The sequence below is a fragment of the Onychostoma macrolepis genome, chromosome 02 (genome assembly GCF_012432095.1).
Source record: "Onychostoma macrolepis isolate SWU-2019 chromosome 02, ASM1243209v1, whole genome shotgun sequence".
Lineage (NCBI taxonomy): Eukaryota > Metazoa > Chordata > Actinopteri > Cypriniformes > Cyprinidae > Onychostoma > Onychostoma macrolepis.
Genome location: NC_081156.1, coordinates 552,464 through 568,078, shown reverse-complemented (window position 1 = coordinate 568,078; position 15,615 = coordinate 552,464). Strand labels below are relative to the sequence as shown.

The 15,615-nt window shown below is 40.6% G+C and overlaps 1 protein-coding gene across 1 annotated transcript in view; it reads right to left on the bottom strand.

Annotated features, from left to right (window-relative positions):
• Nucleotides 1-15,093, bottom strand: part of nyap2b (neuronal tyrosine-phosphorylated phosphoinositide-3-kinase adaptor 2b) — a 66,849-nt gene extending 51,756 nt beyond the window's left edge. The window contains exons 1-2 of the mRNA XM_058793120.1: nucleotides 14,957-15,093; nucleotides 13,203-13,408 (exon numbers count right to left, since the gene is read on the bottom strand). Of these exons, the coding sequence (XP_058649103.1) occupies nucleotides 13,203-13,381 (179 nt within the window). The 5' untranslated portion in view covers nucleotides 13,382-13,408; nucleotides 14,957-15,093. The remainder of the gene's footprint in view (nucleotides 1-13,202; nucleotides 13,409-14,956) is intronic.
• Between the last annotated feature and the right edge of the window lie 522 nt (nucleotides 15,094-15,615).

Here is a 15,615-nt window from a genome sequence, read left to right as displayed (position 1 = left end):
GTCTCTTGTCAAATTTGTACACAAAGTTTCACTGGAAAATAAGAAGAATAAATAAAATATATTTACAAAGTTATAATTGTAATAAAAATAATACTTTCTTTAGTTATACAAGGCATATTTGTTAAATGAAAACTACGAATCGAACAGATTTTCATTTAAAATGGTATTTTCATGTAATTTGACGAACTTCCGGTTTAAGGCACACCCACTTCCGGATCTAGCCGAATACAGATACAGATACAAATAATTTTGAGATTGTCACAGATACAGATACAGATACAAATAATGGTTCCGCTGCACACCCCTAATATATATATATATATATATATATATATAAAATGCTGTCAAATGATTAATCACGATTAATCACATCCAAAATAAAAGTTTGTTTACATAATATATGTACTGTGTATATTTATTATGTACAGTGGTGTGAAAAAGTTTTTTGCCCCCTTCCTGTTTTTAATTTTTTTTTTTTTTTTTTACATATATCTCACACTTGAATGATTCAGATCATCAAACAAATTCTAATATTACACAAAGATAACCAGAGTAAATACAAAATGCAGTTTTGAAATAATGATTTCATTTATTAAGGGAAAAAAATCTGTCCAAACCTGCCTGGCCCTACGTGAAAAAGTAATTGCCCCCTAAATCTAATAACTGGTTGTGCCACGCTTTGCAGAAACAACTGCATTCAAGCGTTTGCGATAACTGGCAATGAGTCTTTCACATCGCATCTTTCACCATATTGGAGGGTTTTTGAGAATGAAAGGACTATTTAAGGTCATGCCACAGCATCTCAATCGGATTTAAGTCTGGACTTTGACTTGGCCACTCCAAACCCTTAATTTTGTTTTTCTTGAGCCATTCAGAGGTGGACTTGCTGGTGTGTTTGGAATCATTGTCCTGCTGCATAACACAAGTGCACTTGAGCTTGAGGTCACAAACTGATGGCCGGACATTCTCCTTCTGGATTTTCTGATAGAGTGCAGAATTCATGGTTTGTCATGACTTGTCAATTATGGCAAGTTATCCAGGTCCTCAGACCATCACACTACCAGCACCATGTTTGACTGCTGGTATGATGTTCTTTTTATGAAATGCTGTGTTGGATCCACGCCAGATGTAACGGGACACGCACCTTCCAAAAAGTTCAACTTTTGTCTCATCAGTCCACAGAATATTTGCCCAAAGTCTTGGGGATTATAAAGATAATTTTTGGCAAATGTGAGACAAACCTTTGTGTTATTTTTGGTCAGCAGTGGCTTTTTTGCCTTGGAACTCTCCCATGGATGCCGTTTTTTGCCCACTCTCTTTCTTATTGTTGAATCATGAACACTGACCTTAATTGAGGCAAGTGAGGCCTGAAGTTCTTTAGATGTTGTTCTGGGTTCTTTTATGACCTCCTGGATGAGTCGTTGTGGTGCTCTTGGAGTAATTTTGGTAGGCCGGCCACTCCTGGGAAGGTTCACCACTGTTCCAAGTTTTCTCCATTTGTGGATCAGACCATGGTTCGCTGGAGTCCCAAAGCCTTAGAAATGACTTTAGAACCCTTTCCAGACTGATACATGTCAACTATTTTGTTTCTCATCTCTTCTTGAATTTCTTTAGATCGCAGCATGATGTGTTTTCTTTAAGCATGCTTCACTTTGTCAGACAGGTTCTATTTAAGTAATTTCTTGATTCAACGGGTCTGGCAGTAATCAGGCTTGGGTTTGGCTAGTGAAATTTAACTCAGCTTTCTAAAATAATGTGGTTAATCACAGTTCTTTCATGATTTAACAGGAGAAGGCAATTAATTTTTCACGTAGGGCCAGGTAGGTTTGGACAGCTTTTTTCCCTTAATAAATGAAATCATCATTTAAAACTGCATTTTGTATTTACTTGCATTATCTTTGTGTAATATTAAAATTTGTTTGATGATCTGAAACTTTTAAGTGTGACAAATATGACAAAAATTAAAAAAAACAGGAAGGGTGCAAAAACCTTTTCATGGCACTGTGTATATAAATACACACACATACAGTATATATTTTGAAAATATTTACATGTATATACACTTATATATTTATATTCTTACATTTTATATTATATATATATATATATAAGTATATTTAATAAACATAACATATTTTTCTTAAATATATACATGCATGTATTTGTATTTATATATACATAATTAATGTACACAGTATACATATATATTATGTAAACAAAAACTTATTTTGGATGCGATCGTGATTAATCATTTGACAGCACTAATATATATATATATATATATGTGTGTGTGTGTGTGTGTGTGCGCGCGTTTTTGTGAAAAGTCAGGACATAGATTTGTATAATAACAAAGGTATGACACAGGTATTACAAGGTGAAGGTGACATCTCAGGACATTGACCCATGTCCCCACTTTTCAAAACGCTTATAAATCACTCAGAATTAAGTTTTTTTCAAAAAAGTTGAAATGCACAGTCTCCTGTAAGGGGTAGGTTTAGGTGTAGGGTAGGTGTAGGTCAATAGCACATACAGTAAGTACACTATAAAAACCATTGCGCCTATGGGATGTCCCCACTTTTCACAAAAACGAACATGTGTGTGTGTGTGTGTGTGTGTGTGTGTGTGTTTACATTTAAGCAACTTACAAATGAGGACAATGGAAGCAATCAAAATCAACAAAAGAGCAATGATATGCAAATGCTACATGCTTGTCTCAAATAGCTTAATGCAGTATACGTAGCAAGGTTTTTTATTTTTTTTAGAAAAAGAATCGAGCAAGCTAGTGTTAGAGGCTTTTTTTGCTTTTGTTAATTGTATAATAAATAAAAAGAAAACAAATAGATAAAATATAAAAAGATTAGAAAAGCTAGTGTTGGTTTCTTTTTTCTTTTCTTTTTTTAAGAATATAATTAGAAAAGAGAGTGCTATAGTTAGAGGTTCAAATTAAGATGGAAAAGATGTGTTTTTAGCCGATTCTTGAAGATGGCTAAGGACTCAGCTGCTCAGATTGAGTTGGGCAGGTCATTCCACCAGGAGGGAACGTTTAATTTAAAAGTCTGTGAAAGTGATTTTGTGCCTCTTTGGGTTGGTACAATAAAGCAACGTTCATTTGCAGAACGCAAGCTTCTAGAGGGTACATAAGTAATGAATTTAGGTAAAGGGGTGCAGAGCCAGTGGTGGTTTTGTAGGCAAACATTAATGCTTTGAGTTTTATGCAAGCAGCTATTGGTAGCCAGTGCAAATTGATAAACAGAGGTGTGACGTGCATTCTTTTCATCTCATTAAAAATGAATCTTGCTGCCGCCTTCTGGATTAATTGTAAAGGTTTGATAGAACTGGCTGGAAGACCTGCCAAGACAGCACTGCAATAGTCCAGCCTGGACAGAACAAGAGCCTGAACAAGGAGTTGTGAAGCATGTTCCAAAAGAAAGGGCCTGATCGTCTTGATGATGAAGCAAATCTGCAGGACTGGGCAGTTTTGGCAACGTGGTCTGAGAAAGTCAGCTGATCATCAATCATAACTCCAAGATTTTGGGCTGTTTTTGAAGGAGGTATGGTTGATGTGCCTAACTGGATGGTGAAATTGTGATGAACCTAGTGATGCCATATAGACAGAGAAGAGAAGTGGTCCAAGAACTGAACCCTGAGGCACTCCAGTAGTTAGATGCTGTGAGTGGATACCTCACCTCTCCAAGATACCTTGAAGGACCTATCTGATAGGTAAGACTCAAACCACTGGAGTGCAGTTCCTGAGATGCCATGTTGTAGGTGAATGGAGGCCTCAAAGAAAATAACGTCCTGTAGCGAAAGGAGGCCTGACAACGCTCGCAGTAAATGACCAAGATCTAGGAGCGGAGGCCTCAAATGACGATTCTCAAAACGAGAATGGGCCTAACTACAATCGACACTCAGGACATCTTGTAAGGAAGCTCACAGAGAGCCTACAACTCACAGATTCTGTCCTAGCAGAGCTCTGGCGAGCTGAGGCCTCAAAGAAATATAACTCTCAGCGAGAGGAGGCCTAACGACCGCTCACAGTAAATGGTAAAAACTCAGGGCATCCTATAAGGAGGTCACAGTAGCCAAGGAGGCCCAAATGGAGCCTAACAACTTAGCAAGCTTCTAGCCAGGCTCTTGGAGCGGGCTCAAATATATGACGCGTTTACAACGAACCTCTAATGCCGAACCATCAGTAAGGCAGATGATGGAAAGAAACATGCTGCCAAAAACATCATAGGTTCAGCTTCAGGGCTAGATGTAAAAGTGCATCATAGCCTCCACCTAACCATAGTTAGGGGATTGAAGGAGAGGGGGAAGGAGGCAGATGTTAATTAGCCTCTGGGATCCTAGAGCGCTCAGAGCGATTACTCTGGATCATTTCCCTGAGATCTTTCCTTCTCCCTCTAGCTTCGAGCCTCCTCTGTGCTCTACCCCTCAAAGAAGGGGGAGCACGAGAAGCGGTGCTAGCCTTCTGGTCTTCAGACTGGGATGAGCCAGCGCCCTTTGTGGCTTGAGGCTTGGACCTGGACTGGCATGGCATAAAGTTTTTAAAAGCAGCGGAGCACGCCTTTGCTTCCCGAAACTTCCCAATCACCGTCTCAACGGATGTACCGAAAAACTGGCGCATCGAGGAGAAAGCTTTTTTCACTTTTTCCCCAATATCTGCCAGGTTTAGCCACAGATATCTCTCCTTAGCCATTAAACGACCAATAGCGACCAATAACCGTTTGCTTAGTGGCACGAAGAGCCAAATCTGTGGTACGGCGCAGGTCCTCCACCGCCTCTGGGGGGAGTCCCCGGCCCTGGTCCAGGTCCTTCAGCAAGTCAGCCTGGTAGGCTTACAACACGGCCATTGTGTGCAAAGCCACCCCAGCCTGACTCGTTGCCGCATATGCTCTGCCGTTCAACGTTTTTTACAGGTGCCCTTTTATACTCTCAGGTGCACCTGTCGTGACGTCATGGGCTGCTGTCTACCCAAGTCAAGTTCATCGTTGTGTTTAGACTGATACTTCAGATACTGGTCATGCCGATGACATTCCCCAAAAGCACCCTCTAGGGGACGCAGCGTGGAGTTCCCATTCAAAATGGAAACTTTTTATTTCAGATAAATGCTGATCTTTGGATCTTTCTATTCATCAAAGAATCCTGAATAAAAAAAATTTCTCAACTGTTTTAAATATTGATAATAAAGATAATGATAATAATAATAAAATCAGAATTTTAGAATGTTTTCTGAAGGGCCATGTTTCAGTTTTCAGATTGATTTATTTATATAGCACATTTAAAAACGACAGAGCTGACCAAAGTGCTGCACAGAAAAGTAAAATTTAGCCAATAACCATTACACAAAACTAAAAAGAAAAAGAAATATACAAGTAATACACCACACTAAATATACACACAATAAAACTGTATACAGCAGTTACTCCAGCCCATAAGCCTTTTTGAAAAGGTATGTCTTTACTGATGATTTGAAAACCTGAAGAGAAGTGGCTGATCGCAATTAAAGAGGCAAGTTGTTCCACAACTGAGGCGCTGCCACAGAAAATGCCCAATCTCCCTTAAGTTTTAATCGTGTCTTGGGAACAGACAGCAACAAAGCGTTAGATGACCTTAAAGGCCTGCTGGTATGATAGTGGGAAAGAAGATCAGATAAATAACTGGGTGCCAAGCCTGTCAGGGACTTATAAACAAATGATAATATCTTGAATTGGATTCTATATTCAATAGGCAATGCAAACCAACCAAAACAGGAGTAATATTTTCCCTCTTCCTAGTTTTTGTTAAAAATCTGGTCGCAGAATTTTGGACCAACTGAAGGCGAGACAGACAAGATTGAGCAACCCCCAAATACAATGAGTTACAGTAGTCAAGTCTGGATGAAATTAATGCATGAATAACAGTTTCTAAATCTAAAAAAGCAAGATAGTGTGATCAATAGTGTCGAAGGCTGCACTCAAGTCCAAGAGAAACAAAACAACACATTTACCAGAGTCAACAGCCAGTAACAGATCATTCAACACTTTCAAGAGAGCAGTTTCTGTGCTGTGCCGAGCTCTGAACCCAGATTGAAACCTATCTAATATGTCATTATGCTTTAAAAAAGAAAAAAGTTGATGAAAAACAACCTTCTCCAATACCTTCGAAAGAAAAGGACGCTTAGAGATAGGATGATAATTAGTTAAGAGCAGAGGATCTAAAGCAGCCTTTTTAAGCACAGGCTGAATCACTGCGTGTTTAAAACATGATGGGACACTGCCACTAATAAGACTACTGTTAATTATGGACTGGATACATGGGCCAATAGTGTCCAGTACTTCCACAATAAAAAATGAGGGAATCGGATCCAACGAACAGGAAGCACGTTTCATATGACAAATAATATCTGTTAATATGTGACACTAAATATGTGACACTAAAGACTGGAGTAATGATGCTGAAAATTTGATCAGAGGAATAAATTACATTTTAAAATGAATGAATGAGGCATTTATATAGTGCTTTATTGTGTATTGCTGTACACCCAAAGCGCTTTTACACTCATGAGGGGGTCTCTCCTCAACCACCACCAGTGTGCAGCATCCACTTGGATGATGCGACAGCAGCCACAGGACAACGGCACCAGTGTGCTCACCACACACCAGCTACAGGTGGAGAGGAGAGAGAATGATGGAGCCAATTCAATGAATGGGGATTATTAGGAGGTCGTGACTGACAAGGGCCAGTGGAGGGAATTTGGCCAGGACACCGGGGTTACACCCCTACTCTTTTACGACCACAGAGAGTCAGGACCTCGGTTTAACGTCTCATCCGAAGGACGGTGCTTGTTGACAGTATAGTGTCCCCATCACTATACTGGGGCGTTAGGACCCACACAGACCACAGGGTGAGCACCCCCTGCTGGCCTCACTAACACCTCTTCCAACAGCAACCTAGTTTTCCCAGGAGGTTTCCCATCCAGTTGCTGACCAGGCTCAACCCAGCTTAGCTTTAGTGGGCAACCAGTCTTGGGCTGCAGGTGATATGGCTGTGGCAAAATATATGGCAATATGGTAAAATATATTCGAATAGAAAGCAGTTATTTTAAATAGTAAAAATAGTTCACGATATTACTGCTTTTGCTGTATTTTGGATCAAAAAAATGTAGGCTTGGTGAGCGAAAGAGTATTCTTTAAAAAAAACATAAAAAATCTTACTGTTCAAAAACTTTTGGCTGGTGTAGTAGATATGGAGAAATACAAGCTTAAATACCAAGGAGCTTATTTTCCTGGGTTTGATGCAATGATAACAGTGACTCAGTATTGCAAAAAATATGACATCATGTTCTATGGACTACACTGGAAAATATCCTTGATCTTTCTTAGTCTCTCATAAACTGCTAAAACCACGCTTACCATTTATTCGCTACTATATCTATGTTTCTAGTAGTCTAATTTGGTTCTTTTGATGTACTAGATCAAAGTTCTCTGTTAATGTCTCTCTCTCTCTCTCTCTCGCTCTCTCTCTCTCTCCCTCTAAAGATGTCTGTCTCACAAATGAGGGTGACTGCACGAGCCATCAGTTGTTTGAGTTAAAGATGCAATTGCTGTTTGTGTTTCCAAAGTTCAAGGTGTGTTCATTAATTACCTGAGTATGTGTATGTGTTTGTATAACTTGGTAACTCCTGCACACACAGCTGCTAAACAGCAGGAGTCTTGAAAGAAGAGTTCATTGGTCAAGGCCTTAAGTTTGCCTAGCAACAGGGTACACACAGAAACCAAACACAAAATCTGCTGCTGCTACTGCTGCACTGTGTAACCAGTCTCCTCACACACACTTGCATACATGACACCATCTAAAAACACACACCCATGTGACAGATCAGGCATTAAGCTCTCATTAGGAAGAGAAACAGTGATGTTGGAGCAGCTGTCTGCACTGCATGTGCCTGTTCCGGCTTGGCGCAGACACGTTTCCTACTGTTAAATGTAAGTGACACCATACTTCTCCTTAGCATAGCATTCAGTGCAGTGTTACACAATCTTTTTTGAAATTCTGAATAAAGCAACCATAAAACAAGAATTACAATTAGGCTGCCAATGTTTTTATTTACTTATTTATTTATCTTAAAATTCAAAGATAAATACTTTAAAAATAGTATAGTCATTATTTTGAAAATTCCATTTGGTGATAGAAATTACATCACCTTTAAATACGGCCAATTAAACAGACTGTATCTGAAAACAGGTCTATTATTTATTACATTGCCCTTGCCCAATAAAAGTGTTAATGCCATTACTCCCAATGTATTGAAGCTGCTGGACAGCATCCCTACAACCTTTTCAAAATATATATAAAGAAAAAAAGAAAGAAAAGTAATTCTTTACATTAAAATGTCACACACAGAACAATCTAAAACATTAAATTATTTTTCAACCCTGCATAGTATTATATAAACATTATTTCCTTTTATGTCTGTCCATGCTCTTCAGTGTTTACACCATAATTGCTGTAAGCAAATAAGCACGTGAGGCTGTGTATGGACAAAGTTTCTATGCACTCCCAGAGACAGTGAAAACTCCAACAGAATGGCAGAGAAAGAAAGAAGACCCGCCTCACTCAGAGCAATGTGCATGTGCAAGCAATCTGATTGGTTGGTGACTGCTCCAGCTGTCACCAGGCAGAACACAACTCCTGCTAGCACACTCTTCACACTTAATCTCTTTCTACTAGATCTCTCTCTCTCTCTCTTCCAATCAGTTCCTGTAAAAATGGGTCGTCTCATTGACCCACTTATATGCCTCATAAAAAATCCAGCTATTCTTTTTTATAGCCCTCATCCTCCAGCCACTGAGTTTGAATATTTTAAATAAGCAACAGCTGATAAGCAGACCAATAACAGGGTTAATACTTTTCTGTACCCTTTATGGTCAAGAATGTAACTTGTGGTAATATTTCGGTGAAAGCTCTTCAGTTTCAAGTAGCTGCAACAGTGAAGTGTCTTATCACCTTTATTTATATAGCTCTTTTAACAATACAGATTGTGTCAAAGCAGCTTTACAGTATTAAATAGGAAAATAGTGTGTAATAATGGAAAAGGACAACAGTAAACACTCAATTTTCAGTTAAAGTCAGTTCAGCTGTGTTTACATGGACCCTAATAATCCGATCGTAATAGGACTAGAAGCACAATCAGAATAAAAAAGTCACATGTAACCACGTCAATCGGATTGAATTGGCCAGATCTGATTAAAATTTCGATCGGATTATAAGCGGTGGTTTATTCCTTTTGAAATCCGAGCAAGAGGACATGCAAACACTTGATTGGATTGAAAACCGAAACTGGAAAGTACTGTGCATGTGCAGTGACATAAAAATAGCATAATAATGTATGACACAGAACGAGCTGTTCTTCCTGGTGAATAAAGTGTCATAAACATTTTCCTTTCACTCAGTGTCTGTGAAGTGGAGCAGGACAATGTCCCACCAGTCCTTGTTTAAGACTCTCATCCACAGACGACTAGTTTTGGGTGCTTTCTAAATTAAGCAGCACAGCACAACAGTTCATGTGCTGGTCGTCACCTAATTAGGACCCGAAGTAGATAAATATCAAGTGTGCTTTTTAAAACAGTATGCGACAACAGCGGGAAACTGCGTATATTCATGCAGTGTGTGCATGTCAAAAGATTAAATCTGATCAGAAGCTTATATAGAAATGACAGTGACATATAAATGCACATATCAACCCAATCACTTTATTTAGTGTTCATGTAAACACTACGTTCGGATTCGTCAATCAGAATGAATTCATTCTGATGGAAGTAAAAAGTGTCCATGTAAACATAGCTATTGATTCAGTGATGTCATCGTCCAGCTCAGTTCAGTTCAAATAGTATCTGTGCAATCAAGTTGAAGATATCGCTGGAAATTAAGTGTCCCCAACTAAGCAAGCCAGAGGCGTCTTATTTAAATCAGGGTCTCACTGAAGACTGTTTGGTCAAACAGTGCTATCTGCTATCTGACACTTAGCAAAATGAAGATTCAGTGATCATTTTGTCAAAAGATGTTGAGATTACCTAAAAAGTGTATGGTAGTCTGGGACATGAGGTAACGTGGGACACCTGAGCTCTTTTGAGGACTATATTTGTTTGGATGACAACCACAATAAACTGCACTAATTCACCACAAATGTATTTACTATAAACAGTTTATTATTATTATTTTTTTTCTGGTTTGTAAAGTATTAAAATGTCTGAACCAAACTCATCTTTGTATCATTAGATTGAATGGTGCTTTAAAGCATAAATAATTTAAAAAAGCATTCCTAAATGCGCAAAGGTAAACAAAAATGACTATTGTGCATGTTTTACCACGTATGTTATTCCTTCTTAATGGTGTATTAAGATTAGCCGGCATTCCTCTTAAGCACAAATTTACATCATGTCAAACAGAAATAAATGTGGTTTTTTTTGTTTTTGTTTTTTTTAAGCAGTTGAAGCCTGAGCCATATGCATGAAAGAGGTCTCTGAGAACATTTAGCTTTTATTGCACTTAGAAGAATGTGCCAAATGTGATCAATACAATCTATGCCAATTGGTCTAGGGCAGCACTCAACAGTAAATTGCCGACCGACACAATTACAGCTGCATTTATGTTATATCAGTATCCATCTGATCCATATATCCATCTTTGCGCACAGCTACAATCACTTTTGTATGACTGAAACTACATTAAGATGCAAAACTAGACTATATTTAATGATTAGTATGAAACTGATACAAATGTTGTGCAACATTATCCAAAATTATCTTTGGGCATGTGTCTTTCAAGTCACAAGGATGAAATACATTAAAATGTCCAAGCCTCGAGTATGTAAAAAATAAGCAATTAATCAACATCCAGATGTAGAAGGGGACTGTCAGCAAATACACAGGGGGACACAGAGGTAAATGCAAACAACAGCAGGTTTATTGAACACAGGCAGGTGGAGGAAAGCAAGACCAGCTGAATATGCGGGGAATGGGAAGGGTTCTTGGTTCTTATCTGAGATTGAATGAATCCTTTTCCTTTCGAGGGGAACGACGGAATGTGGAGACGATGGAGCACAGGAGCTGAGGAGAACGGGGAGCAAAACACTGGAGCGGCTAGCAGGTAGGTAATAGCAGGTGATAGTCAGGTACATAAGCATAGCCAACTGTGAGAACAAACATTGTGATAGCGGGGAGAGTGCAAGGATATAGGTAGCTAGATTAGCGGTGACAGGTGGTACCGGTACAGGGGACCATGGCGGAACAGACAGATCGGGGAGCCATGGCGGAGCAGGCAGTTCACGGTGCCATGCCAGAGCGGACAGTTCACGGTGCCATGCCAGAGCGGACAGTTCACGGTGCCATGGTGGAACAGGAAGTTCAGGGGGCCATTGCTGGATGGCCTCCATGGCCTTGGCCTCGGCACTTGGCCCGGCCACTACAGCCGGAGATGTATAGCCCCCCCAAGAAATGTTTTTTTTTTTTTTTAATGTAGACTTCGGGGTCCTCTGGATGGAGCCTGCTCTGGGCTGGGCTCCGAAGTCCACTCCGGGCTGCATTTTGGAACCGAAGGCCTCCCTGGGCAGGGCTATACTTGGGAACAGGAGCCCTCTCTGGGCCTGACGTGGGAACAACAGCCCTCTCAGGGCTGGATGTGGGGGCGGGAGCCCTCTTTGGGCTTGATGTGGAAACAGGAGCCCTCTTTGGGCTTGACGTGGAAACAGGAGCCCTCTTTGGGCTTGACGTGGAAACAGGAGCCCTCTTTGGGCTTGACGTGGAAACAGGAGCCCTCTTTGGGCTTGACGTGGAAACAGGAGCCCTCTTTGGGCTTGACGTGGAAACAGGAGCCCTCTTTGGGCTTGACTCGGGATCGGAGGCTCTCCCTGGGCCAGATGCGGGAACCGCAGCACTCTCTGGGCTGGACGCAGGAATAGAAGCCCTCTCTCAACTCTGGTCAGGGGCTAGAGCCGACACTGGAGCGGACTCAGGGGCTGAAGCCGACACTGGAGCAGACTCAGGGGCTGGAGCCAACACAGAAAGCTTATCCTTTCTCTGCCTCCTTCTCTTGGCAGAGGTTAAGGGGACAATTGGCTCAGGAAAGGGCTCTGGGTCGAAAACTGGAACAAGCTCAGGGACATTACTCCCTAAAGCAGACTCGGGACTGGCGGCCATGATTGTTAACGACTTAGACGAAGGATCAGATGGAATGGATCGACTCAGCTTCAGGGCATAGTACATGCATTCCGCAAGCGAGCCTGTGAGAAGGTTTTTGGGCATTCTATAATACCACAGATCGCCTAAGCCTCCTTGAAAGTCGACCATTGCGGAAGTTTTGGCCAGCTCTCTGAACTCCAACACGAAGTCCACCATTGGCTGGCCATTCTGAACAAGGGAATATAGAGGGTGGTCCATGTTGCTCCAATTATCTTTAAGATATGACGGTCTGGTCTTCTGTCAGCAAATACACAGGTGGACACAGAGGTAAGTGCAAACAACAGCAGGTTTATTGAACACAGGCAGGTGGAGAAAAGCAAGACTACGAGTCCAGGTGAATATACGGGGAATGGCAAGGGTTCTTGGTTCTTATCTGAGGTTGGATGAGTCATTTTCCTTTTCCAGGAGATTTGAGGGGAACGGTGGAGCGTGGAGACGATGGAGCACAGGAGCTGAGGAGAACGGGGAGCAGAACGCTGGAGCAGGTAGGTAATAGCAGGTGAGAGTCAGGTACATAAGCATAGCCAACTGTGAGACCAGACAGTGTGACAGCGGGGAGAGTGCAAGGATATAGGGAGCTAGATTAGCAGTGACAGGTGCGGGGAATTAGACTCGAGGTGATGGTGATCGTGATCGTGGACTGAGAGCAGGTGTGAGCCAGGGAGGATTCTGGGAAATGGAGTCCTGAGCTGGTGACTGGCTGGTGAACTTGTGATAGGGACATGGTCATTTCTGTCATTGCCAGAGGGATTCAGTGTGAGGGAGCACCCTGGGGAACAATATTAAGGTTTGTTTCTTTTTGTGACTGTCATTTACATACATGTAATTGGAGTGTGCGCCAATGAGTGAATGCTCATAATGTTTAATGTAAGCTTGAATGAGTCAAGTGAGCTATCTCCACAGTCTTAAATGAGGGTGTTTGCAATAAGTGCAATCTTTTATTTATTCATTCATTCATAGCTAACATATTTTCCATCTTACCTTTTAATGGCTTCTTCCTGCTTTTGCTTCTTTTCGATTTTCTCCTGAAAGTTAATCCAGTTTTTCTCATTCCACACGTGGCTGACGTTCTGTGAGACCAATCTGTCATATGCTCTTAGTCCACAATCTTCAACATACTGCAGAAATGTTATTGAAGCTTCCTCTTTTGAGCTAATCATTGCTTACAGGTATTTCAACAGGGCATTCTGCAAATAAAAAACAGATTAAGTTATAATTGTGATCATTTGAATTCTTGAAATTATTGTTATTATTATCATTATCGTATTGCTTTAGATAGATAGATAGATAGATAGATAGATAGATAGATAGATAGAATGCTTAGAACTGTTGAATTCATACAGTAGTGCTATTTTAATGGGTTGTTGTGTAAACAAGGATTCTGGGTCAATGAGATTCTCCCACCATTAGCAAACACTGAAGAGAGATAGCTGAGTGTTAAGCATCAGGTGCACACATAAAAATAAATTGTTTATTAGTTCAAGTAATCCGTAGCATTGTTAACAGCCTTGTTCTCATGAAAACAGCATTTATCAGCCTGGATTATGAAGCATACGGTGACAGGACTGTATGTTAGTGGAGTGTTGGGCTGCATTTAGTGAGACACAACGTTGTGTGACTATTTTTTAAGCTTGAGTAACCCTTGAATAACCATATTTTCTACAAAACCTGTGTGGTATGTAAAGTGCACATAAAATGCAGAAATGAGTGTGGAGTCTATTGCAATGTACATCTGCAGAGGTCTATGAGGAGGAGACAGCACTCTGTGTTATGTAGGTCAGTATTTTCAGAGTGATCCAAGAATATGGGCAAGCTTGTTTATGGGTAAGAGGCAGTATTTGTGTGTGAGGAGGGAGGTTGGTGGGGGAAGGGGGGTTTAAAGCAGCCAAATGGGTAATGCACAGAGACCCACCACCGTTGTTTAGCATCCTCTGCATCATCTACAGTAGACCTTTGAGAAACTTGTTTTCAAAGCAAATATTCAGTTGTGTTCATTTGAAATTCACTTTTTTCTTATTGCATTTGAACCTGTTCAATGTCACATGATCTTGCTGAATTAGTCAGTGAGACTTAATTCTTGTCTTGTTTAACACAATTCAGTAAAGTTTATGCTTACATTATGTTTATGGGGGGGGGGGGGGGTATTTATCAATGTTAACCTCATGGTATTTAACAATGAGATAAGAAAATCTTAATATATTCTTTGAAAACAAAATATAATATCCATGATTCACCGGTAATTTAATGTTGTTTTAAGGACATTTAAGATTATTTGTACTTTTTGTGCATCTGTGCATGATGCTATTATACAGCACACTGCTGATGGCTTGGTGAGATGGCTTGGTTCTAAACATCAGAGACATTTATTAATCCTGTAATTTCACTGTTCTCTCCCTTTTAACCTGTTTCCTTGATAGATTTTCTAGCATGTTCTGCCAACATCTCATCTTATCCTCCCTGTTTACTTGACAATACTTGCAACAGCTGACCCTATGAGAAGAGATGGCCCTCTTTTCCATCTGAACACAATTCATGTTTCTAGGTAATACCTAAACAGATCTTGAGGCGAGGGTGAAATATTTTGTCTGCATGTGTGTATGAATATGCAGTTGTAGTTTCAAATCAAAAGAGAAAGTTTATCCAGAAGGTTACATCTAAAATCACAAGTCTGTAATATAAGAATAAATGTAAAATTTGAAGAAAGGGGTGAGAGCTCAGAGGAGATTTGTACTTACAGAGGAACTAGGTCCCTGCAGGCTACAATGTCATCCAGTTCAGGTAGCTCCATTAGACTCCCAAAAGTGCCTGGGACTGATATCCTGAAATTCCAACTCCAGTCCAACAGGAAAGATTCAAGCCATTTCAAAGTCAAGCTCCAGTCCATAAACTTGAATTCCTGTGATAGTAGTTGTCTGCAGCTCCTTGTAGCTGAAGAACCTTCAGCCCCCTGGGTACGCACGTAACTCTAGTCTAAAAGATGCTCTCCTTTTCATCTGTACATGCTACACCTGCTAGAATGCAACATCATTTTCGGAACAACCTGAGAAAAACATCCTTTTCTAACTCCCATCCACATGCACTTTTAAAAGTCTTACTATAGCACAAAGCAAAAAGCTCCTCGAGACTTCCAAGATGTACCACACAGGCTCAGGAGAAGACCTTTTGAAGTGAATGCTTGTTTTTTTTTTTTTTTTTGAAGGAGACACTTAAGCAGGAGATGTGTGGGGCACCTCACAGCAGTGCTGGTTCTCGGATGTATGGCTCCTCTCTGAGTAGATGCCACAGCAGATTAACTCGGGCTGCACAACACAAAGAACACGCCTCCACCCTCCTCCTCTCTCCCCCTCAAATGCACTTGCACACATCGTTTCCAGCTCTCAGTACCAAGGACAGC